The sequence below is a fragment of the Castor canadensis genome, chromosome 11 (assembly GCF_047511655.1).
Source record: "Castor canadensis chromosome 11, mCasCan1.hap1v2, whole genome shotgun sequence".
NCBI classification, from domain to species: Eukaryota; Metazoa; Chordata; class Mammalia; order Rodentia; family Castoridae; genus Castor; species Castor canadensis.
In genome coordinates this window covers 14653773-14680818 of record NC_133396.1, presented here as the reverse complement: position 1 = coordinate 14680818, position 27046 = coordinate 14653773, and the positions used below count along the sequence as shown (strand labels likewise).

Below are 27046 nucleotides of genomic sequence, written 5' to 3'. Positions count from 1 at the left end.
TCAAATTTCTTCAACCTAGTCAAGACTAACATAATTTTCCTAAGAAAACTCCTACAAATAATCAATGTCTTAATTATACTCTACAGTCTAACCCTATGTAGGAGTATTTTTAGTTTCTCTCATGCTGAAAAAAATTGGTTAAGTATAAAAAGACATGGAAGAAAAAATTAATATGAGGACAGGAACAGGCGAAACTGTAAAGCATACCAAATCCCATGTCAAACATTCGATCTGCTTCATCAAACACAAGGTAAGATACTCTTTGAAGATTGGTAGCTTTCTTCTTCACGTGATCAATCAGTCGACCCTATGACAGCCACAAAGTGAATAGTAAGCATAATTAAAGACATTTGTAAGGACTTTCTAATGCTGTACTCCTGGCAAAAGTGCTAATTCTTTAGCCTTGTACAGTAATACATACTGGTTTGACAGCTTTGAGTTTTATGAACTACAAAACCCAAGAGTAGAGAAATTTTGAAAGCTCAAATTCTTCATTTACATTAACTATAGTTTAAATTTTGTTGGCCAAGTGTCGGAATGCATATACATGCGTTATTATGCATTCTGAAATGACCTGACTTAAAACCTATTGATGTGTTTTAATGTTTACACTACTCTTCTGGACAGTACTGACCACACTTTGAATATCTTTCTGATTCTTGATGCTCTTGGCAATCACAGATGCATTTTCTAAGAGAGCATAAGAAAAACTATTTGAAATAGGGGGGAACTTGTAGCTGCTAATCGTATATGTCACAGACAGTATTACTGGTTTGCTATTTTAGTCACCAGTCATAACTAAACCAAAACCAGGGACTGTCATTCATCAGGTCATTCCCCATCCTGCTTTATCACACTTTGGGGGAAGCTCCCTTCAAAACCAACCATGTTTTCTATACCAAGAGAGGCTGAGAAGCCATTTAAGCATGAGATATACTTACTGGGGTACACACAACAATCTCTGCCCCTTCTTGAAGGGCCTTGGCCTGCTCCCACATGCTCCCTCCTCCATACACGGCCACTGAGCGAAGATTATATGCTTTCCCAAACCGTTTACATTCTGCATGGATCTACAAAGTTGTTAATAACATATTAACACATTAAAGCCCAACAAATGCTTTTATCACAACTCCAAAGGATTTCCTGAACAACATATCATGGAAAATCAAAACCTGTAAGATGGTTCAATCATGTTTATTCACAAAATCAGGCTAAAATCTTGCCTTGAATTTTTTTTTTTCATTTCTCTTCCTGATCCTGTCATTGCCTTTATACTGAGAAAAACACTGTGAACTTATAATACCATTTCCATACTACCCTCCACCCCAAACAGTAGACAAGTGTACTTGGTTACAAAGAAACTATGTAACATGTAACACTTTCCTGGCAACACAACAATGTGCACAAGCTTAATGTTCCTGAACTGTATGATTAAGATGGTCAAATCTGACTATGCTTTATTATAATTTAAAAAAGGCTTTCCTTTTCATTCTACCCAATGGACCGGGTAGTCCCTTGCTACCCCATGTGGAAAGGTACATTCTACACAAAGCACATACCTGTTGGCAAAGCTCCCGAGTAGGACACACAATCACTGCAATTGGTCCATCGCCTGGCTCTAATTCTTTCTGATCCATTATATGAATCAACATGGGCCAGATAAAGGCAGCAGTTTTTCCACTGCCTGTTTTGGCAATGCCAATCATATCTCTGCCACTTAATGCCACAGGTACACCCTGGAGGGAAAAAAAAAGTTTATCTACTCTAAAATTTCAATTCTGAAGATAAACTGAAGCAACTCATAGGGAAGGATAAAAGACTATTAATGACATTCATTTCCTGTGAACAAAAATGTCCTGGGCTATGCATATTAGCTGTGAAATAGTGAGAAAAATCTGACATTCCTGTAAGATTTTTTTTTCTGGCACTGGGGTTTGAACTCAAGGCCTCACGTTTGCAAGGCAGGCACTCTACCACTTGAGCTATTATTTATGTTGGGTATTTTGAGGTAAGGTCTTGCTTTTTGCCCGGGTTGGCCTCAAATTATAACCCTCTTGATCACCGCTTCATGAGTAGTTAGTATTACAGACGTGGGCCACTGGTGCCCAAGCTCATAAACTTCTTAATCTATAGGAAATACATCATTCTCTTCATATGGATCAGCTTCCATGTACAGAATATGAATGATTTTGTTATGCTTGACATGCACAAATAAAAAACTACAATTTATAAAGGAGCTAAAATTTAAAAACTGTTCTCCCTGTGAGAAGGAATAGACAATCATATTCATATGAGAAATAAACTCAAAATATGAATGGGAAACACAAGCTACTATTTTTAGTGATAAATGAAAAAATTCTGGTCATAGACAAAGAAATTCTAGTCATTGGTAGTGCTAAATTTGTCCATGCACAATTCTTGGATGTAGTTATTTTTTCCAACACAGGGGAATGAACCCAGGTCTCACACAAGGTAGGCAAGCGCTCTACCTCTTGAGCCACACCCCAACCCTAAAGATCTTGGCAGGATAGTTTTTTCATGTCCCTACAAATCTTTGTTAGGTTTAGGCGATAATATAGTTTCAGATCATATTTTCAAGGTCCTTAGCAGATACAAAAGAACATTTTCCAGTCACTTATCAACTTGGGTGAGAACTAATTCACATTTGCCCCCCGCCCCTTTTTTTTTTTTTAAATCTTTTAGCTTTTATTTTGTTTTAAACAAACCCTTGTGTTGAGGGCTGACTTTCAATAGATCATAGCGAGGGAGCTGCTCTGCTATGTATGAATGCCCTTTAATTTTTAAGTTTCAAAAATATTCTTGGATTTCATGTATTTTTTTTCCTCTCCCTTAATAAAAGGAAAGACAAAGAGAAAGTATTTGTACCGTCTATTCATGTCAATACAATTGTAAATTAAACAGCTTTACTGCTTTGACTTGCTTGTCAACTAGATATGAAGTATCTTTCTACTTTGTTTTCTTTCATTGTGTTTTACTTACCTGACACTGTATTGGGGTGGGCTGTGTGTATTCAGATTTCCGAATCTGGTGCATAAGTTGTTCATCAAATCCAAAATGAGCAAAACTACTTCCTGGTCTAGGAGGTGCAGCACCAGAGACCTAGAGACAGAGATAACTCCTAGGAATGACTTGTACTTCAACATAAACAGCATTTGAAGTTTGGCAATTCTTGCCTGGATCTAGCATTTTAGCTTGAGTATGAAGAAGTGAAAACATAAGTCTATGGCCAAAAGCACACACTGTAAAGGCAAAACCTCAAATAGTTTAAGGAACATGTAAAAAAACTCCACAATAAATATTCCTGACATAATTCTGTCATATGATTTTAAATGATTAAAGACCTAAAACAAGATTAATTTTCTCATCAGAATAAAAAAACTAATAAACTATTCAATGAATTGAGAAAAATCATTAATGCTCTTTTTCTGCCATTTTTCATGAATATTAGAACACATGGTAGGAAAAAAAAAGAACAAAATTTTCTTTGTGTTTGTATGTGTGTTACTGGGGCTTGATCTCAGGGCCTCCAAGTGCTCTGCAACTTGAGCCATGCCCACAGTTCTTTTGCTTTTTAGTATTTTTTAGAGAAGATCTTGCATTTTTCCAAGGGCTGGCCTTGGACCACGATCCTCTCTTCACTTTTTGAGTAGCTGAGGTTAGAGGCACGCACTACCATGCCCAGGACTGTTTTAGAGACACAGTCTCACTGACATTTTTGCTTGGGCTGGGTTGGAACCATGATCCTCCTGTCTTTGCCTCCTAAGTAGCTGGGATTATGAGCATGTACCACTATGCGTGATCAAAACTTAGTCTTGAAATAAATGAAAAATTCAAATGAGCTCTAACTAAGACCTATATTTACCAGTTACAAAGATAATCTACCACTGCCTAAAGAGTATCTTTCTCCTAGTGATAATGGTCCAGCCACTGTCAAGCACTATTCTAACTATGCCCAAGTGAACAATGGAGCTTATAATCTACTCTGTCTCCAACGATGGTAACCTTTCAATATTTTCCTAATGTTGCTAATTATTGCCAAACAGGGGCTCATTTTTTTTGAGGGATGGGCAACCTCCTGGAAAACAGGAGAGTAGAAACTCACATATTCATGTATAAATATATACATACAACGCTCTCCTAGAAAACAGTTTTCAAACATCATATATCAACTAATAAGGCAGACATAGGCCAGAAAGTCATTCACACCAGAGCAGATCAGTCATATTGTATCTGTGTGCTTTACTTAACTAACATCTAGCAGCACCCAAAACACTATGGCCAATGATCAACCCAAAACTTTGTGGTAGACAATTTAAACTACTATTCTGAAATTAGTGCACATGTATTTTAAAAAGGAGCTGATTTCTTATATTTTTAAAAAGTACATTGTATATAATTTGAGAAGCACGTATATCATTATTTCAAAATATTCTTAAGACTTTGTATGTTGTTCACGTCTATTAATCTTGTTTCCTCCCTGAAGGGCTTCCTACCCTTCACTGCTAGCCCACCCAACACAGAACATACAAACCTGACTAAATACACAAAACAAAAAATATCCTATCCTAGAGTATCATCTCGAAGACAGAAACAATAAAATCAAGACATACAAGCCCCAGGAATATAATTATTACCCTAGTAAAGATAGCTAAGGGACATTAGAAAAGAAATCCAAGGTTATTAAGCTTGAGTAAGCAACAAAACCAAACCTGGACTAACATTAGTAATATGAGAATATTTGCTTAATGATTCTTACCCGAAGATTGAGCTTATGTCGCAGGTCTATTAACTGCTGTGGGGTGAGGTTGGTTATCTCCTCATGCTCATTGTAAAAATTTTTTTCAAATGGTGGGTAGTCAATCTGCAGGTCCAATTATTCAAAGTTAGTCTAGAATTCAAGAGTCAATCCTGTAAGTTTGATTTTAATGCAAAATGATGTTTACAAATATTACAAAAACAAAGCCATTCCTGTTAGAAAGAACAAAGGAACTCATTTATTCTTCACACACATCCCCAAAAGTACAACTTAGGCCTTTTCCTATTTTCAGCATAAATACCAACCTACTTCCCAAAGACACCCCTAAGGACAGCTCAGATTTTAACAAACCTTGAAGCAAACTAAGGAATCTTTATAGTGCCCAAAGCCTCAGAAGACATGTGTTTTAAAAAGATATTTCACCAAATAAAATTTAAACATTTCCAATTCCATTATTTCTTTTAGAGATAGCTCTGTCTTTAAAAGTTCTTTTCTTTTTAAAAAACATGAAACTGGCATATATGAATATAATAAAAAAAGAAAAAAAGAAATGAAAACATGAAATTGGCTGCCACCAGCAATCCTAGCTACTAAGGAGGCAGAGACCAGGAGGATTGCGGTTCAAAGCCAGGCCCAGGCAAACAGTTCGAAAGATCCTATCTCAAAAATACACAACAAAAAAAAAGAGTTGGTAGAGCCACACATTGGTATATAGTAGGAAAAGAAAGAACATTTTCCTAGCCCTTTCAAGTACTTGTGGACTTCTTTTTTGATACCATACTAAAAACTTGATAATTTCTTAAGTTTATTTTCACTATGTAATCTTAAACCATGTCACTGAACTAGTTCTATACTCATTTACGTTACAAGCCACTATTGGTCTATTATGTATTTTGATGGAGCTTTTACTCAGGCATGACTTTGTACTATTATATATTGATCATTTGGAAAATATTGTTTCACTGAGGTTTATGCAGGTCATTGAAATGTAGACACAGCTTATTATATGTTATTTTAAAAAATCGTAATTAGGGGTTGGGGATTTAGCTCAGTGGATGAGCGCTTGCCTGGCAAGTGTAAGGCCCTGAGTTCAGTCCCCAGCACCGGGAAAAAAAAAAAAAAAGGAAAAAAATAGAAAAAAAAAAATCGTAATTATTGCCAGAAACAATGACTCAGGCCTATAATCCCAGCCCTGGGGATGCTGAAGCAGAAGGAATGGGAGTTTGAAGCCAGTCTGGACTATATAGTGAGATTCTAGTCTGTTTCAAAACAAAAACCAAGAGCTGGTAGAGTGGCTCAAGTAGTAGAGTGCTTGCCCAGCAAGCATGAGGCCCTGAGTTCAAACTCCAGTATCTTTAAAAACAAAAAAACAAAAAACACAAGTAACAAGAAAAACCCCACAATTATTAATATCATCATCAATTTTATCACCCAGTCTTTTTTGTTTCAGAAAAGGTCTTGCTATGTTGTTCAAGTTGGTCTTAAACTGGCAGGCTAAAGCAGGTAAGCAGCTTGACTCAGTTTTTAAGCATTGAGAAGCTGTCTAGTTCACTGCTATAACTGGATATAAGCTTCTTTGAAACAAACTTTCCAGTACTGGCAATAAACACTTTTAATTGTTTTCCTTGAAGTGTCATTCATTTTCTCAAGTGAAAATAGTGTTCCATAAAAACCCCCAGCTAGTTCAGGTTAAAAAACTCAAGTCTTTTCCTTGAGACAATTACCTTATATTGAGTGCAGCAGAAATGCTTAATGTGTTCTTCCCATGTGGTCACAAAGAATTTAAAAGACATGTAACTCAAAAAGTCAAGTTTAAAAAATAATTTTTTTTTACTGTTTCAAAAGAGCATTCTTAACTAAGACTGTTTTCCTTTTACTTTTTTTTTTTGAGACAGGGTCTCACTATATTGTCCAGGGTGGCCTGGAACTAATAATCCTGCTTTTGCCTCCTCTGCCTCCCAAGTGCTGAGATTACAGCTGTGAACCAACATACCCAGCTTTTTATTTATTTATTTTATTTTTTGTGTAGCTTTTTATTTTTATTTTATTTTGTGTGTGGGGGGTGGGGTTTGAGTTTAGGGCCTCACATTTGCTAGGCAGATGCTCTACCTCTTCAGTCATATGCTCAGACCTTTCTGCTTCAGTTATTTTTCAGGTAGTCTCATGTTTCTGCAATTCTTCTATGTTCAGCCTCCCATGTAGGTGGGACCACAGATGTGAATGAGATGGGGTCTCACTAACTTTTTGCCTGGGTTGGCCTTGAACCTTTATTCTCCCTATCTCTGCCTTCCAAGTAGCTGGGCTTAGAGATGAGCCACCAGGCTGACCCAACTTTTTATTCTTATTTTAACTGCATGATCTGGCAGGGAAGCTATAACAACTACTAGACCAATTTGGTGCCACTGCCTTAATTCTTACGAAGAATCAAAAGTTTTACTTACTATTGCTTTTACACTAGCAAAACAAATGCAAAGGCAAACAATCTTAGTACTATTATGAAAACTCTTGATTTTGTAGATACTCTGAAAGGATTCCTTCAGGGGGACCAGGTCTTGAGACCCACTACTCTAAATTTAGAGTAACTAGGGTAAGCAAGATCTAAATGGACATTTAACCTGGAAGAAATACTGTTATCTAGTTAGTTATACATTTATTTAGTCAGTACTAGGGTTAGCGCTCAGAGCCTCATGCTTGCTAGGCAGGTACTCCATTGCTTGAGCCCCTCCACTAGCCCTTTTTTGTGTTACATATTTTTGAGATAGGATTTCATGAACTATTTGCCAGGGCTGTCCTTGAACTGTGATCCTCCTGATCTCTGCCTCCTGAGTAGCTAGGATTACAAGTGTGAGCCATCAGCACCCAACTAATACTGGTATTTTTTTAAGTGAGTATAATGATGGCCTCAATTCCTTTAGCTGACTTAAGGAACCTATAATTCCTGGTTCTACTTGGAAGAAATGGCCTCTCATCTCCCCCAAATCTGGAAGCAATAGCAAAGATTTATAGCCATTCAAAAACAACAAATGCAGGTCCATTTGAAAGGATGGTCTTTGTTTTATAAAATAAGTACAATTAATCACGTGGGGGAAAAAAGAAAAACATTCTTAAAACTCCAAAATTTGATGTGAGCAAGTGATTCAGCTGTAACTCTCCTTAATAACACAGACTAAGAACACCTCATGGAAATTTTTTTTGGGGGTGGGGGGTGATTAAACCCAGGCCATGTGCATGCTAACCACAAGGGCTACATCTCCAATCCTTTGTTTTTTGAGACAAGGTCTCAATATGTAGCTCAAGCTGACTAGAAATCACTATGTACTTCAGGCTGGCCTCAAACTTTCGATCCTCTTGCTCCCTCCACCACATTCTGGGATTACAGGTGTGCACTACCAAGCCTGCCTCTCATGAAAGTTCCAACTGCTTAGCAGAAATGATATTCTCATGGCACAAGAATACTCATGGTGGAGGGCCCAGCACTGGTGGCTCATACCTATAATCCTAGCTACTCAAAAGTAGAGATCAGGAGGATTGGCATTCGAAGCCAGCCCAGGCAAATAGTTCATGAAACCCATCAAAAAAAAAAAAGGGCTAGTGGAGTGGCTCAAGGTGTAGGCCCTGAGTTCAAACCCCAGTATATCTCACATACACACACAGACAAAAGCTTGCCTAGCAAGTGCAAGCACCGAGCTATGAGTTCAAATCCCAGTACCAATTAAAAAAAAACAACACAGATTTGGGGAAAATCTAAATATTAAAGCTGAAGAAAACTGCATCAGAATGGAACAAGACTGAAACTCAGCAAGAAATATCATACCTCTGAATGATCAATGGGAGGAAGAGGATCAATAATTTTTTTAGAAGGAGCAATTGGATTTCCATCACTATCATATTCCAGATTGTCTTCCTCCTCTTCCTGAACCACACCAGCAGTTGGGTTCTCTGCCATGTATCGAAAGTAAGCTTCCTGCAGGAAAGCACAAGAACATAATCACAACCAGGTACAGCTGAGAATGTTTCTGCTCCTGTAATTACTGCACACATTGTACCAGAACACTTTATAGTTTAAATAAATACCTACCAAGTAAGGCAAAGCTTTCACTAGCAATGTTTCCTTTCACAATATCAGTACTTAGAGAAATAAACAAGGCAGTTAGTACTATGCTGTGACTTAACTTATTTAGCAGAAGATTTACAAAGCATCTGCTCCACAGCCTTTCTGGGTGTGTATGTGTGTGTGTAGGGGTCGACCTACCCTGTCCAGAGCTGCAGAACACATGCTTCAGCTTTAACAATCTAAGTTTGGAAGCTGACATTGATTAGAAAGGTCACAAACCTGGAAAGGGCTACTGCTCACTCTGGCTCTCACCATCCCACAACTGAACAATGGAAAAAAATACTAACGAATAGTCATTAATGTTTCATCTTGAAATAAAAGAATCCAAACAGAACCCTTAGAAAGAGGTACAAATTAGATGCTGCTAAAGACCATCAATAGATCCCACATTCTACTACTGATTTATCAGAATAAACATTAAGTTTGGATTTTTTTAAAAAAGCTGAATAAAGCTCATGTTTTTGAGGTCAGGTGATCAAAAGTTCCATCTTCAACATGGGGGAAAGCCATATGAATCTTTTTATTATATTACCAATTGTTCACACAGGGTAGAAAAGGAGCGAGTCAAATGACAGTCCCTGTTAAATAGCCATTTCAATAAAGGCAAGCTCTAGCTTGTCCCTAGTACAGACTTTGTGGGGTAAAAATAAAAGATAGAAATACTGCATAGGAACTCACTTGGTCATCTTCCTCTTCAATGTCATCTCGAATACCCCTGGAAAAACAAGCGGAGAAACAAACTTCCCTGCAAATGTTCCACATACCCAGCTCCATACTTACAGATTAGTGTTGAATTCCATACAGCATAGGAACTCTCAACACTAACAATCACAAAGCAGCAATAAGCACACTATTCACCCATCACATATGTGTGATTACACTCTATGAGCTGCACTTTGCATTTCTCTGGAATAGTATGATATGGTACCCTGAGAAACATCAATTACTAACATGGGTAGTATAAGGACTAAAAACTTTTTTCATGAAGATTAGATACCAGAGGATTCTAGCCTTGTCAACCCACACAACAAACAAAGTTGTGAGAAGTATTTCAGATTTAAAAAAAAAACCTTGCATTTGGTATACAACTTTGTTATTGTTCCCCAAAGTTTCTATCTCTAAAATAATTACTTTCAGCCAAAATCAAGTTACCGTGATGGGAACAGAAAGAAAAACTATTAACTCCTTTATGAGTTTAGAAATAAAACTCTTAAGTAGTTTACCTGGAGAAGGAACCACTGCCACTTGCTACATCTCTCGTGAGTTTAATGTAAAGTATATCTGCTTAGTTCCCACAGCCATCTCTTTCTAATCACTTTCCACCTAAGCTAGAGCACTTGCAATACCTAAGGCAATCAAGCAAGCAACACCACCAACATAGGGCAGCTGGAAGAGGGATGCAACACATAGTAAGCACCAAGAGGGCTGACTCCACATGGCACAGAAACCTTGGGAAGGGCCTGAATCACTGACTATCAAGCAGAGGGAGAAAAAAGTCCAATCATGCCTGGTAGGAAAAGCCTTAGGAATATATTCAGCAAGGGAAAGAGATTTCTCTTTCCCAGAAAATGAAATATTCAAGTTCTGACTATGGTTGCTAAAGCATGATGTCACTCTTTAAATGAAATCAACTTTTACTCCTAATAATATACAGCACTTATATAATTACTGTTACTTCTCATAATCAATCATAAGCATTAACCGACTTTACTTATGGGACAAAACTTGAGACAATAAATCCAAACTTTAATAATTATGCTCCCCTAGCCCCTATACTGCAATTCATTCCTTTTGTTTCCTAAATAACTATTTATAATTGAAGAGCAAATAACGTTCTACCAAACAGAATGGCTTTTAATTACCACAAATGCAATCTCTATACCTACAGAAATATTCAAGATACAGGGATATCCTCAAGTAAAGACATTTATGTACTTCAATTTTTTTTTTTTCCTCTATAAACTTTGGAGGGATACTCTACAATACTTCAGCAATTCTCATGTACCCTTTGTAAGGGAGAAGAAAACAACTTACTTTACGTTTTTTCTTTCCTTGTCCTTGTCTTCAAGCCTCTTCATGTCTCTAGCAGCCTGATCCTAATGAAACAAAATGCTATATGGAATCACATGAACTAAAACACTGAAAAATAAGCTTCTTTATAAAGAATTTGCAGATTGGAGCCAGGGGCTGGTAGCTCACACCTGTAATCCTAGCTACTTGGAGGCTGAAACAGGGAGGATTGTAATTCAAGGCCAGCCCAGGCAAGTACTTCTAGAGACCCTGTCTCCAAAATAACCAAAGCAAATGAACTGGAAGTGTGGCTCGAGAGGTAGAGTGCCTGCTTTGCAAGTGTGAAGCCAAGAGTTCAAATGGCAGTCCCACCAAAAAAATAATGTGCAGATAGCTTTTACTATGTGTTTTGATAATTGCACTTTTTTTTGGTGGGGGGCAGTACTGGGGTTTTAAACTCAGGGCCTCATGCTTGCTAAGCATGTAGCTCTACCACAAACTATTCCACCAGCCCCCTGTTTTATGTTGGGTAGTTTTAAGATAGGGTTTCTTGAACATTTGCCCAGGCTGGCCTCAAACCGCTATACTCTTGATCTCTGCCTCCTGAGTAGCTAGGATTATAAGCACGAGCCACTGGCGCTCAGCAATTATTGTACTGTGATGTAATCAGAGTGCATTTGACAATTATTCTTCCAAGAAAAATATCCAACTTAACATTCTATAAACATGGCTACACACTGATTGCATGACTTTATCTGTAATCCATATAACATACATGGAAAAATTCACAAAAAAATGCTTGATCAACAAATTTATCTTTGGTAAATTTTGTAAAGTAAATTATATAAAACTATGGCTGTAGAGACCCAGAAATCAAGCAAATAAGCCATTCTCTAAGTGTAGCTTAAGACAATTTACATTAGCTTATCAGTGGGTGTAGTTTTTGTCTGTTACTGAGTGAATTAGTTTCGGCCTTAGGTTTTTTTTTTTTTTTTTTGGCAGTACTGGGGTTTGAACACAGGGCCTACACCTTGAGCCCCTTCACCAGCCCTCTTTTTGTGATGGTTTTTTTCAAGATAGGGTCTTGCAAACTATTTGCCCAGGCTGGCTTCGAACCTCAATCCTCCTAATCAACTAGGATTATAGATGTGAGCCACTAGTGCCTGGCTTAGGGCTCAGTTTAATTTCCTTCTTTCCTGCCCCCTTCCATCTTCTTTTTGTTTGTTTGTTTGAGACATGTTCTCACTATGTAGCACCAACTGGCCTCGAATTCACAATTCTCCTGCCTCAAGCTCCTGAATGCTAGTATTTACAGGTATGAGCCACCATGCCTGGCAGGGTTCAGTTTTCCCATCAGTTAAAAAATTACATTTATATAATTTTTTTCTTCTCTGTGTCCATGGTTATACTGACGATTAAATAAAATAAAATGATTATGCTTGATAATTTGCTAAAAAGAAAAAGGGGGAGGTTAGGGAGAGAATCAGGCATGGTGGCTCATGCCAGTAATCCCAGCTACTTGGGATGAGGAGGATCAAGGTTAGAGGAATGCCCAGGCAAAAAGTTAGTGAGATACCATCTCAATCAATAAGCCAGGCATAATGGCATGCACCTGTGATCCCAGCTATTTGGGAGTACATAGGTAAGAGGATTGTGGTCTGAGGCCCAGCAAAAACATGAGACCCTATCTGAAAAACAACTGAAAGCAAAAAGGGGTTGGGACATGGCTCAAGAGGTAGAATGCCTGTCTAACAAGGGCAAAGCCCTGAATCCAAACCCCAGTATGCCAAAAAATAAATAAACTGTGTGAATACTAGTACCATTAACAGAAATAAAACAAAAGAATGAGCTGGTTGAAAAGGAAAAGATGATGACTTTGATTTAAGGTGCCAGTGGGACATACCAATATAAAACTGGTCAACATGCTTCTGGAAAAGTAGGGCTAATACCAAAGAGAAAGTGTAAGATTAAGGACATAGATTATGCACACAGAAGTTAAGTTTGGACTGGGAATGTACTTCAGTGCTAGGGTGCTTGCCTGGCATGTGCAAGGCATGGGGTTTGATCTTCAGTATCACCAAATAAAGAAAAAAAGTCAAGTTTTACAAATGGATGATGTAAAAATCAATGCGGAGAACTGTAAAGGGACCACCATGCTTGAGAAACTGGAATATTAATAAAAAAAAAAAATACTGATGGGTGAAACTATATGTCTGAGATTCACTTTAAAGTAATCCAAAAAAGAATTTGAGGTGGGAGGTGTCTGATAACACAATATTGATCAAAAGTTGTTAACAACAAAGTTAGGCGAAGGTTACATGGGCGTTTACTTTATTATTCTTCCCTTATGTATGTTCCAAATTTCCCTTAATATTAAGTAGATAAATTAAAAAGTCAGAGCTAGAAGGTAAAGAAATGCAATAATCACAAAAGCCTAATGAGAAGAGTTTCAAGGAAATGGTCATTAGTTTCTACAAGGAGGTCATACATACTAATCACAATGTTGATAATAAGAAACAACAAAACCACAGAATGCAGAAAATGTTAATTGTTCTATATAAATATATAAGTAATAAATGTTAGGTTAAATAAGATGACTATTCCATTTAAGAATATACTAAGATGATTTAAAACAAAATTGAGCAACTATGTTTAAGGGTCGCAGTTCACAATTCTAGCCACTGATCATCTGTGAAAATATTAAAGGGCAAGTGAAAGAATAGAGCATCATTTAAAAAAAAAAAAAAAGGCTGGAAAAATTCTGAACAAAGACAAAAAAGAAGATACTTACCTCCACTTCAGCCATGAATGCCTCCAAGGGATCATCGTCGCTGTCAGAATCTGTGGGCTTGGAATGGAACTGCTGGCGGGTAGGTGAGTTTTCAGCAGGAATGTAAGGTAAATCAACATTGCTAGAGTCTTCTTCTTCATCTTCAAAGTATCTGAAAATTAAAATGCAGACTGATGAAGTGCATACTTAAGACTAGAGACAGTGAAACCTTCATTTAGCACAAACGTTTACTATAGTAAAAGTATATACATATATATATATAAGAAACATATAGTAGTATATCTTACTACTAAGAGAGTTCTATACAGGTCAAATTAAAGACTAACAAAGGCTTTTGCTAAGGACCTTATTACTTGATATATACAGAAATTCTGACATTGCAAAAAAAAGTAGTCACAGCAAATTCTCCATTTCAATAGTGTCTGTTCAAATCACATTCGTAGTTCTGTTAAAAGGGATGAAATTTCAGTACAAATTTAGTATTAATTATTGGAATAAGTACAGCAAATATTAGATGTACTGTAATAAAAAATGAAACTCTTACATAAAATTAACTTAGCTCATTTTTTATAATCTTTAAGAACTAAAGAGGTATTTTCATAAGACTGAAGACTTTTTAAAGAAGTTATGAGCTATTTTCTGAAATTTGACAAAAAAATTTCTAGAATTAGAAATAAAATAAACATTCAACCAAAAATCATTTACCACAACTTAAGAGTTAACAAAGGACAGCTTCAAAGCTCGGAAGAATCAGTCTCCTTACAACAAACATTTCAGAAAAGGATGCCAATACAGCTCTTGATAAACTAAAATAAAAATAAAACACTGTTTAGACCTTACCTTAAAATTAAATAGTAATATAAGTTTAAATATATGCAGCTTGCCATCCCTACCATGACCTTTTCTCCCCTACTGGAGGGGATTGAGGGTGTAGAGCACAGATAACACCCTTTGACCAATAGAAAAAAAAGCATAGTGCAGCCAGGCTTACTATGTGTGCCTGTAGTCTAGGATGCTGGGAGTGGAGATGGGGGCAACATAGCAAACAAGACTTTATCTCCAAAAAAGTGGTAGAGTGCCTGCCTAGCCAAGTATAAGACCCTGAGTTCAAACCTCGCCACTGCAAATAAATATATAAACAGAACAGCATATACTATTTCACACAGTATATAATACTTGATAATACTAGTTTGTTTTTATTATACTATTTATTATTTTTTGAGCATACTCCTACTATTTTTTAAAAAGGTTAACACGAAAACAACCTCAGGCAGGTCTTTCAGGAGGTATTCCAGAAGAAGGCACTGTTACCATAAGATGCTAGCAACATGTGTGTTTTTGTCCCTGAAGACGTTCTACTAGGACAAGATGTGGAGTGAGAAGTCAGTGATATTAATGGTTCTTTCTGACCATCAATTAGTCAAGATTAGATGAATATGTGTGTTTGTGTCTTGCGGATTTCTTTGTGACTGGCCTTGAACGTCCAATCTTCCTGCTCACCTCTGAGTATTGGGATTACAAGCATGTGCCACTGCACCTAGCTAGGTTTTTAAGCTTTTTTTTTTTAACAAAAAGGCTTAAAAAAGTAAACTTTAAAAGTACAAAAAACTTACAGAATAAGGATATAAAGAAAAACTATTTTTGGATAGCTATGATGTGTTTGTGTCATAAATATTATTACAAAAAAATCAAAAAGTTTTAAACAATGAAAATTATAAAGTAAAAAAGTTATAAAAAACTTAAGTTTATTTACTTTTTTGGGGGGACGGGGAGGAGGGAGACAGGGGTTTGAACTCATAGCTTCATACTTGCAAAGCAGGCACTCTACTGCTTGAGCTATACCTCCAGTCCATTTTGTTCTGGTTATTTTGGAGATGGGATCTCAAAAACTATTTGCCCAGGCTGATCTCAAACCTTGGTCCTCCCAATCTCAGCCTCCCAAACAGGTAGGATTACAGGCATGAGCTATTGATGCCCAGCTTAATTCACTTTTTAATTTTTTTTTGTGGTACTGGGGATCAAACCCAGGGCTTTGTGCATGCTAGGCAAACACTTAACCACTGAGCTACATCCCCAGCCCACTATAAGTAATTTTTAAAATTTAATTTAAATTTTTTTGTGGTATTGGGGATTGAACATGATAGAGTAAGTAACTCAAAGCTCAACCTCTGCTAAATCATCAGGAATTACACTTACGCATTTTCTTCATCAAAGTTGGCCCGCTTAGATCCAATTTTGTAGAAAGAAGGAAGCTGTGGTGGAGCTGACTTTCCAAATCCAGAAGAAGAGCTGGTTGCCCCAAAGGCACTGTGGGACTGTTGTGGGAGTTTGGGTTCCTCCTTCTTCCCAGCACTAATGGCAAAGCCTCCAAAGCCAAATCCCCGCTTAGTGCCAGGGCCACCTTTATTCCAGTTCATGGTGCCAATAACTGATCTGTTAGGAACAAAATGCGTGAATATAAACATAACTTCATAAAAACCTCATTGACTTTTATGTCTTTTTCAATATTTTTACTTTAAACTTTTGTCTTTCAATTAAAACTACATTAATACTAGAGTATCGCTTAGTGGTGTGGAATACTTGCTTAACACGCACAAGGCGTGCAAGGTTCAATCTCCAGCACCACAAAATAAGTAAGTAAATATAAGTAATAAATAAAACCATAACACTGGCCTTCAGATACAACTATGACAACCTCAACAATGATTGTTTTCTCAAGTATTGAAGAAACTATTCACTTTATTGGGATCTCAAACTAAATAGAAACACAGTATTTAATATCATCCTTTTACAAAAGGATGTGATGGCTAATTAAGTTTCTTATTAAGTTGCCAAAAACATTTATAAGAAATACTTTTGGGAATTTAACATGGGCTAGGAATTGTACTAGAAAATCAAAGATATTAAGAAGATTTATTCTTTTAATTTTATTCTGAAGGATTTTCTACCAGGAAAAAGTAAAACAACTCACAATTATAATGCTTGCTGTAACAAAGACAAAGATGCAGTTAGCAAGATTATCTAAGACTATCCCAAACTAAAAATTATCTTCTGGTAATGACATCTGGCAGAATCAAAAAAATCAAGACTTAAAAGATCAAGTATTTGTAGATAGTTGCTATGCATGTGACTCAGGTACTTATAAACTATGCACTTATTGAATAAATGCCCACTAGAACACTCTCCAGGAAAAAAAAAACTGCAATTCACTAATATGTTGCTTTAAATATTCAGTTACCCTATGATTAAGAATTACAAAAAAATTTCCTGAGTATCAACAAAATTAGTTTGCAAATTGTATCTTATTAGTCTTTGTTCCAAAATAACTTTTAAAGTGACATTCCCTAGGTTTTACTGGAAAGCAACAAACTCAGAAAGTAGGAAGGAGCCAGGGGACAGTGGGTCACGCCAGTAAATCTAACTACTTAGGAGGCAGAGATCAGGAGGCTCACAGTTGGAAACCAGCCCCAGGCAAAGCAAATAGTTTGTAAGACCCTCTCTTGAAAAAAACTCATCATAAAAAAGGGCTGGCTGGCTCAGTGGACCAAGAGGTTAAGAGCCACTGCAAAGGTGAGGCTCTGAGTTCATCTGAGTTCAATCCCCAGTGCCACAAAAAAAGCAAGCAGAAAGGGACAAACTTGCAATTATCCCTCCATATGTATAGTTCTGTCTTTTGTTATTTTTTATGAATGTCTATTTATACACACAAAATTTAAAAACTGAAACCATGTTATATATTATTTTATATACTGATTTCCTCACATAATGATATACTATAATATCGTTCAATGTCAATAAATATGTTTCTGCTACTTGTTTATAACAAAGTAAAATATATCATTATAGCTATTTCTTTGTGCATACCCTTATTTCCTTATTTCCAATTTTTTAAATGTAAATGCTTAGTCAAGGGTCCCTAAGTCTTTAGAATTTTATAAATTACTTACCTTTCTGAATAAAATACAAAGGGCATTAAACAAAGTGGGTGGCATGATTCTATTTATGTAAAAACATGTTACATAAATAGAGATAGCTAGAAAGCTATTAAACTGCTAATAGTTATTTGAGTTTTCATTTTTTCTTTGATTTGGTGTTTACCATTAGTGAGAAATATGAAAAATGTTTACAGAGGGTTTTGAAGCCAATGTCGGAAGAGTTCCAAAGCCTGCTTTTACATTAACATTGCTGAAGGAACCAGGACTTCAACTGAAGGAACTGTACTTTTCGGGTTCTATGCCACTTGCCCATATACACTTTGTAGGTTTTGTTTCAACTATTACATAGAGTTTAGTTCAATTAGCTTGCTATGATTTGAATTACATGATGTCGTCTCTACCCATAGACCACTTAGAGAGGATAAGAGTATTTACAAGAAATAAATCTTAATATCTGATATCTAAAAAAATAATAATCTTTAAGCCTATCCTTACAAGTTGTTCCTAAGCAACCAAAATGATGGACTCTAAATTTTAACCTTATTTCACATATATTTCTACATATTGCATAATATATAATTTGTTAGATGAGCCCAAGAAGTCAAAATGCAGGTAAAGGATGGTGGAATTACATTTAGATTCAGGTTGATTTTAAGACTCACATGAAAATCTAGTCAAAAAAAAAAAAAAAACCCTTTCAAGCTAAGAGAAGGAACAGTCTATCAGTTGAATCACTTGAAAGATGAGGTGAATAGTGGAGGTGCCATGAATGAAATGGAAACCTTGAAGAGCTAGGTTTGGAAAAGCAGGCAGAAAGCAACATGAGTTTTCTATCTATGGAAGAGGTAAAGAGAGATGCCAAATAATCTATAACTACACAAAGTGCTTCTGGGGTGGAGCTATAGATTTAAGGTATTTGCATTTAAGGTTACTGATGCACATAAGCGAGCAGAGAGCACAGAGAGTAAGAAGAGGCAAGACAAATCTTAGATTATGTCAATATTTAGGAATGTGCAGGGGAAGAGAAGCTTGCATGGAATCTTGAAAATCCCGAGAAGGAACAGAGAGAAAGTAATCCAACATGACAAGAGGGCCGGACATGGGTAGCCCATGCCTATAATCTTAGCCACTTGGGAGAAAGAGATCAAGTGGATCATGGATCGAAGCCAACCAGGGCAAAGAAACCCTATCTCAAAAATACCCAAAACACGCAAACACACACACACAGGGCCAGTGGAGTGACTCAAGTGGTAGAGTGACTGTATAGAGGCCCGAAGTACAAACCTCAGTACCATCAAAAAAAAAAGAAAAAAAAAAAAGACATTAGGGATGTTTTACAGGCAGAAAGAAACTCCCAATGTCAAAAACTAAAGAGAAATCAGGTGTGGTGGCTCACACCTGTAATCCTAGCTGCTCAGGAGGCAGAGATCAGGAGGATAGAGGATTGTGGTTCGAGGACAGCCCTGGGCTAACAGTTCAAGATACCTTATCTCTAAAATACCCAACACAAGTCTTCCTTGGTGCTACTTACTGAGGTGGCTGCCATCTCCTACTCCAGACCATTGGTGAAGCCCAAGATCATCAAAAACAGGACCAAGAAGTTCATCTGGCGCCAGTCAGACCAGTATGTCAAACTTAAGCGTAACTGGAGGAAACTCAGGGGTACTGACACAAGGAAGACTCAAGGGCCAGATCTTAATGTCAATCACTGGTTATGGAAGCAACAAGAAAACAAAGTACATGCTGCCCAGTAGCCTTAGGAAGTTCCTGGTCCACTACTTCAAGCAGCTGGAAACACTCCTGGTATGCAACAAATCCTATTGTGCTGAGATGATCACAATGTTTCCTCCAAGAGCTGCAAATCCATTTTGGAAAGAGCAGCCCAGCTGGCCATTAAAGTCACCAATTCTAATGCCAGGCTGTGCAGTACAGAAAATTAATAGACAGCTAGCATGCATGTTTTATTTGTGCTTAAAATAAGCCCACAGAAACAACCAAAAATAAATAAATAAATATATATATATATAAACATACATATATATATATAAACATATATATATATAAACATATATATATATATATATATAAAAATAAACATATAGAACCAAACACAAAATAGGGCTGGCAGAGTGGCTCACATGGTACAGTGCCTGTCTAGCAAGCATGAGGCCCTGAGTTCAAACACCAGTACTGAAAATAAAACCAAACCAAAAATACCCAAAAACTAAAAAGGAGTTCTGCAACCAGGAGTCATGAGTGAAAGCAGTTTCAATGGAGTAACAGGGCTAGAGTTGAGGAGTGACCTGCATGTAAGGGGTAGAGGATGAAGACCAGGTGGAGAGTAAAGATTACTTTGTAGGCCACTTTCCAGTAATTGAAAGGAGAAAATGAGGTATTCTACATTTTAAGAAATATAAGCATGTTTATATGCTAAAGAGGAAACTTCAACAGAGCTGGGAAAACAGAAGATGTATAATGACAGAAAAAAAATTGTAGGAATGAGGTCCTAAATAGAGGAAACAAAACAAAACAAAACAAACAAACAAAAAAAAGAATGAGGTCCTGAGACCTAAAGAGACAAGACCAAAACTTTTAACAAGAGTAATAACTCTTCTCTCAGACTAATAGGAAGGACATGAAATTAATATCAATTAGTCTCACTAAACAATTGAAGGGCTCAACTTACAAAAGAAACAAATCAAACCCTTGGTTTTAAAAATTCAGCTTCTACCACAAACAGGCAAGTAGTGTGACCCTCTGAAGGTGAAAGTTGCTTAATGGTTTTGACTCTTCAAGATGCAAAAGCAATTCTTTGGCTAGTCATCCAGCATACAATACTCACTTGCCCTAATTTATTACCTCTAGCAATCCAAACAACAGTGCATTCTATTCAGCTTAGTGATTAGAATGTGAGTTCTATAAAGGCAGGAACGTCATCTGTCTCTTCCAACAGTGTATCTGTGGTGCCTAGCGTTTATGTAGTACTAAATTTTTCAAGGAGGAGCTAGGGATGTAACTCAGTGGTAGAGCACTTACCTAGCATGCACAAGGTAAGGATTTTCAATCCTCAGTACTGAAAAAAAATTTTTTGAATGAATAAGCATACATCCAGACTCTCCAAAATAACCACTATCTTCCATTATTAAAAATCTTGCTATGTAGCCATCTACCCTTCCTAACTAAATCTAAGCCAGATAATCCTAATACATTACTAATTACTTAGTTTCTTGACAAGCTTTTCCAATTATTAAACCACATATAATACTTGACCCTTGACAATCACAGAGGTTTGAGGGATTATAGCTAAAAGACTAAACAAGATATCCACCCTAATGGTTGAATAAGTTAAGAAAGACAGACAAGGGCTGGAGGTAGCTCAAGTGAGCCCTGAATTCAAACCCCAGTACAGTCAAAGAAAGACAAAAATGAATCAATTAATCAATCATGATTGCAATCATAACACTCAGGAGGCTGGGGCAGAGGATTGAGTTTGAGGCCAGCATGAGCTACATAGTCAATTCAAGGCCAACCTGGGCTACACAGCAACACCCTGTCTTAAATAAAATTAAAAATAAAAAAAAGAAAAGAAGATGAACACTTTTCTCCTTACGCTATTAAAATTAACCTGCATTTCCTAAGCAAACATTGTTTGAGGAGACATTCACTAGGGCTGGTGGACTGGTTTAAGGGATAGAATGCCTGTCTGGCAAACACCAGGCCCTGAGATTAACACCCAGTACCGCCACCAAAAAAAAAGAGAGAGAGAGAGAGAGAGAGAGAGAGCGCAAGATCTCTACTAAATAGTTAATAAAGAAGTTAAAGCATAGTAAGGATATTTAAAAATTAAATATACTCCAGCTATTTGTGGGTCTGTTCAAAGCATCTTTTTGAGTGTGTATATACAAGCACACATGCCTGAGCACAAAGCTTTCTCTCTGGTCACAATTAATATGCCTTGTATACCATCCTTCCACCAAGCTAGCAAACTCTTATCAAAGAGCTCTGACACCTCTCCTGTGCCTCCATAAACATTTCTCAAGTTGATGGCAAAATGGAAACAGTAGTTTCAGGGCATATATTCACCACATGGTTTCACATACCCAGGTACACTTCAAAGATTTCATTAAAAACAAGTTTAACAACAACAAATCCAGTTTAAAAAATGGGTAAAGAACTTGAATGGGGACTGGAGGTGTGGCTCAAGTAGAGTGCTCGCCATGAAGCCTTGAAACAAAACCAATGGAAGAACTTGAATAGACATTTCTCTAAAGACATACAAATGGCCAATAAGCATATGAAAAGAAGCTCTACATCACTAATAATTCAGGAAATGCAAATTAAACCACAATGAGATACCATCTCATATCCATTAGGATGGCAACTATTAAAAACAAAAAAATCCCAGAAAACAGCTCTTCATTAAGATATCCTAGAAGGCAAAGGAAGCTCCTGCCCCTGCCAAAGCTGAAGCCAAAGCAAAGGCTTTGAAGGCCAAGACAGTGCTGAAAGGTCTTCAAAGCCACATAAATATATCCATAAGATCTGCACACCAATCACTTACTGGTGGCCCCTAAATATTGCGGCTCTGGGGGCAGCACAAATATCTCATCCAGGAGAAGTATGCTTGATCACTATTGGCATCATCAAGTTCCCCTTGACAGAGCCTGTATGAGTAGAAGACAATACATTTGTATTTAGTGTGGATGGCAAGGCTGTGAAGTTCTATGACAAAAAGGTGGCCAAGCTTGACAACTTGAACAGGCCTGATGGAGACAAGGCTCCTGATTATGATGCTTTGAATGCTCCCAAGAAAACTAAGCTGAGTTGGGGGCTTAGTTCAGCAATAGAGTAAGTAAGCATGAGGTCCCGAGTTTGATCCCCAGCACCAAATGAAAAGAATGAGTCCAGGTGATCAATTTTAAATGTGTATTTTTATGTATTTTTACCGTAAAATATGTAATTTTACGGTAAAAATACCCAGACAGGCCAAACACTGGTGACTCATGCCTATCATCCTAGCTACTCAGGAGGCAGTGATCAGGAGGATCACGGTTCAAAGACAGCCCAGGCAAATGGTTTGAAAGAGACACCACTACAAGGGCTATCTCTCATGTACACCTTTCTTTCATCCATCTTCACATCCATCACTACAATAATTTCCTAACAAGTATCTCTGATGGTTATCCAGCCTCTGTATCACTACTATACTTACCATTAAATCAAAATATACTGTTTATTTTGTTTCAGCACTGTTCTAGGCTCTGAGAAGAGTGATGAAATTGGATATAGCACTCAGTGAAGTCACAATATGGCCGTGGGGAGAAAAAAAAATCATTTAATTTTAGGTAGTAAAAGTGCTATGAAGTGAAAGCAAGCAGGTAAGAGGTAAATTACTGCAGAAGTCAGACAAAGCATCTCTGAGGTAAACTGACATTTGACTGGTAACACGCCCCTAACTGTATCATTCCAAGAACGTCTATTTTACTGGAAAAGTCGTGGTGATATGTACCTAGAAACTGTATCTACAACTAACAAATATTCTGTAATATGCAAAAAGTGACTATATGGTAAAATGACAATGCAGTGGGATGACAAAAAGTGAAAAATGAAAATGAGTATACGCTGGTAGAGTGGCTCAAGTGGTAGAGCACCTGCCTGATAAGCGTGAGGCCCTGAGTTCAAGCCCCAGCACTGCCAAAAACAAAGAAAATGAATTGCTACTTTCTTTGGCAGAATAGCACTGTGTGTTAATACTGTGGAACTAAAGGAGGTCATGTCAAAGAGAAGTGAGCACTGAAGTACTCAGCAAAAACTCTTCTTTATAGATCCTGGCCTACATCTTCCAAATACGCATTTGTTTCTGATATTCCCTTCAATTCAGTAGCTCCCCACAGTTACTCAATTAGGCTGGAATGAGACCCTCCATATGGTAGCAAACTATTTTACCATTCATATTGCCCAAGATTTCCCTACATGTACTCAGTTTCCCAAGAAAACCAAGCACTATCATGAATGCTCTTCCCTCTACTAAATCTTTCCACTAAATCTCACTATTATCTACAACAAAGTCTAATTCTTCAAAGCCCCTGTCAAATATCAACTTCTAGAATATGATCTCCCCAGAGAAGCAGTATCTCCATCAAATTCCCTTTCTGATCTTAAAACACCTGACATTTAATCGTAACTATTTGTGTTCTTGTTTTATTTCTCAAAGTTCACAATATAGATTTCATGGGTGAAGATACAGATATTTTTTAATCTCTTATGCTATGTTTTGCAGAGTAGATACTCATTATTCACGCTTATTCAATATATGAGATTCAAGAGGATCTACAAAACTTGGCTAAGGAGAAAAATCCAGGATGGCATAAAGTCGTACTTGGTATGTTTCAGAGCACAGAAATGCTATGATTTACTAGAAAATCATAACAGACTAGTAAAATAAGACCAGCTACATTCAAACTCTAGCCTTACCAGTAAATTGATACCTCAAGGAAGCTATTTAGTTTCTCTGGGCCCCAGTTTCTCCATCTGTAAAATGTTAAGAATACCAACTACCTCAAGGGTTGGAGTTAAAAACTAAGTTCATACACAAAAATACATTTAACAAAGCCTGGTACATAGGCAGTGCTTCATACATGTCAGCTGACATTATGTTTACCATCTTCTCCAGAAATCAATTTCTTCATTGGTAAGCTGATAATATCAGATCTCTTTCAACTTAGAGATTCTTATCTAAGTGCCACAAAATACTGAAGATGTCAAGATCACTAGGAGTTGTCAACTGGGGCTAAACTTCACAGGAGAGCTAGAACCCAGTCTAGGTTCTGCAAGCTGGATAAAGATGTTTGAAGGAAGATGACATCCTAAGAACGAAAGAGAACTAGCAAAGGCTAAGAAGTGAGAATGGGAGTGGAACCTAAGGAAGACAATCTGGCTAGTTTGTGTTTTGGGTAACAATGGAAAATAAAATACGGTCTAAATGACTTTAAAAATAATGGACTAAAAACAAATGGTTATATAAACGACATTACAATATCACTTGAATTTTTGGAGATTCTAGGTAGAGGTATAGTGACAGTTGATTAGCATCTCCTCTACCTAATAAGCTGCCTATTTATCTATACTGGTCGGTTCTTTAATGAGAATATGTAATTGCTGGACTACCGTATTTTAGAAGCATCACTTGTCTGTTGGTTTAATGAAACCAAGGGCTGACTATGACTATGATAGATTTGAAGAACTGTACTGCTTCGTGAATTATACAACATTTTTACAAGTCAGTTCAGTTGGTTCCCATCTCCTGCAGAAGGTGAAATCCTCCTGATAGCCTATAGGCTCGGGCTGTTTAGCCCACCACTTATCCTTGTCTTTTCTGACCTTATCTCCTACTACTACCTCCTTTGCTCAGTGCTCCAAGCACATTGGTCTTATCACTGTTCCCCTAATGGGCCACCTTTGTTCTCTTCAGGGACTTTTTGCTTGCTGTTCCCTTGCTGGGAACATTCCTTTCTCTGATACTATCATGGCTCATTCCCTCACCTCCTCCTCTCTAAAAGAACTTCCCTGACAAATCTATTAAAACTGCAACACCTCACCATTCTCCTTTCCAGCTTTATTCCCCCCCTTAGGCAGTAATTATCATCTAGCCTACAGTATAATATATCTATATGTCTATCTCCCACTGGAAAGTTACGTTTCATAAGGGAGAAGCCAGAGACCTATTCCTAATATCTAAAACAGTGCCTAACACAGTAGGCACCAATAAAATTACTTGAGTGAATTACACACACACACACACACACACACACACACACACACACACACACACACACACACACACTGTCCCTTCTAGTTACTGGAAAAATAACCCCTTTTTTCGCTGCTGAAAACTTAAAAAAAATTTTTTTTTTAACTGAACAACTTACTGGTAATTTCCTACCCCAACTGAGCTGGGCTCTAGAAAGTTGAAGTGAATTAAGACACAGACCCAGTCTTTCAGTTGCTGTACACGGCGCAGGATACAGAAACATCCTTTACAAAAAGTAATATTCGAGAAGGCCATAGGGAGTTGAATGACAGCCTACAGGATTCAGTACAAAGAGGAAAATGCTCACAAAATGGTAAGAAAGCAATATAATCCAGTAGACTCTGACTTAAATGACAGCTTCTCCTTACGTTTTTGGTACGTGTGCTTGCAGTCCACATAAATTATTTACTCTCATCAGACAGGGTCCCAAGTACGCCACAAAAAAAGTTTGTAAGTATGGTGATGCTAATCGCTGGATCTACTCATGGTTTCACAAAGATGACCGCCTTTTACAACCTTCTAACTTCTCAACTTTTACTATCGGGAGCCCCTATTTGGGGGCCTGCAGCTCCCACCCGCTACCTCCTAGGGTCAGAATCCTCCCTGTGGCCATCCCTACCTCGCAGCCCGACACCGAGCAAATCCCTTCCCCTAGCCCAGCAGGCGCCGCCTCCGGAAAGCCGCCAAGAGGGCCTCGCTTAAGACCTGCGAGAAGCGGGAGCCGTGGGAAGGCAAAATAGTTCGGAAGGCTCCCTCAAAGCCTCGACCCGCACTCCCGTCCCTCCCAGACCCCTGGGCCGCCGGGAATAGGAGGCTCCGCCGAGTCTTTGTTAAGCAAGACCGCGGCTCCACGGCCCTCGCTAGGCCCCACGGTTGCCTGTAGTACCCTTAAGGGCTAGCGGGCCCGCATCTGGACATCTCCTTCACACAAACCTGCTGCTATGGCTGCAGCCGCAGCTGCTACAACCGCAGGCGCGGAGAGAGTCCCACGGACCAAAGTACGCGCGGTCCGGACACTGTCCCGCCGCGCTCCTCCTTCTCCGCCCCCTTCGCCGCCACCGCCGCCTCTCGGCCGGTTGCTGACGCTGGGAGGGAGACGCACACCTGACATGCGCAGTAGCGAGAGAGCAGGCGGAGGGGCGGGGCCTGAGCTACGGTTCCCGGGAGGCGCCGCCAGCGCCCACCCTTAGATTCTGAATCCCTCCCAGGCGCCTCAGACAAAATGACGGAAGCCTGCTTCTGGGGGGAGGTTGTTAAAGACTCGACTAGGAAGTGGGTTTCGAATGAAGAAAGAATGGCAGTGACAGGGAGCCGCCCAAAAATCCCAAGAGGAAAGGGGTTGGCCGGAAAGTACATTTGCGTTAAAATGCCGACTTCTCTCCCCAACTCTGGTCGTTGCAAATGTGACTTGAGCAACATGCCTTTGACCACATGGTTTCGTAGAGCATGGCCACCTTTAGCTTCCGGAGCACTAGTTGAGTGTGACGTCGACATGGACTACACCCTAATGAAGGACGGTATCAGCTAGTGCACTTCTGGCCCGGGGGCGGGGATTACATAATTTTCCCAGCATCCCAACCTCGCCTCAACTGGGCAGGGGAAGAGAGCC

The 27046-nt window shown here is 38.1% G+C and overlaps 1 protein-coding gene across 1 annotated transcript in view; it reads right to left on the bottom strand.

Moving 5' to 3' along the window:
* Ddx42 (DEAD-box helicase 42) overlaps positions 1-26541 on the bottom strand; it is a 37203-nt gene extending 10662 nt beyond the window's left edge. Inside the window, exons 1-11 of the mRNA XM_020185723.2 lie at positions 26371-26541; positions 15889-16125; positions 13693-13843; positions 10926-10987; positions 9570-9606; positions 8592-8741; positions 4778-4882; positions 3001-3120; positions 1560-1736; positions 942-1070; positions 208-307 (exon numbers count right to left, since the gene is read on the bottom strand). Of these exons, the coding sequence (XP_020041312.1) occupies positions 208-307; positions 942-1070; positions 1560-1736; positions 3001-3120; positions 4778-4882; positions 8592-8741; positions 9570-9606; positions 10926-10987; positions 13693-13843; positions 15889-16109 (1252 nt within the window). The 5' untranslated portion in view covers positions 16110-16125; positions 26371-26541. The remainder of the gene's footprint in view (positions 1-207; positions 308-941; positions 1071-1559; positions 1737-3000; positions 3121-4777; positions 4883-8591; positions 8742-9569; positions 9607-10925; positions 10988-13692; positions 13844-15888; positions 16126-26370) is intronic.
* Between the last annotated feature and the right edge of the window lie 505 nt (positions 26542-27046).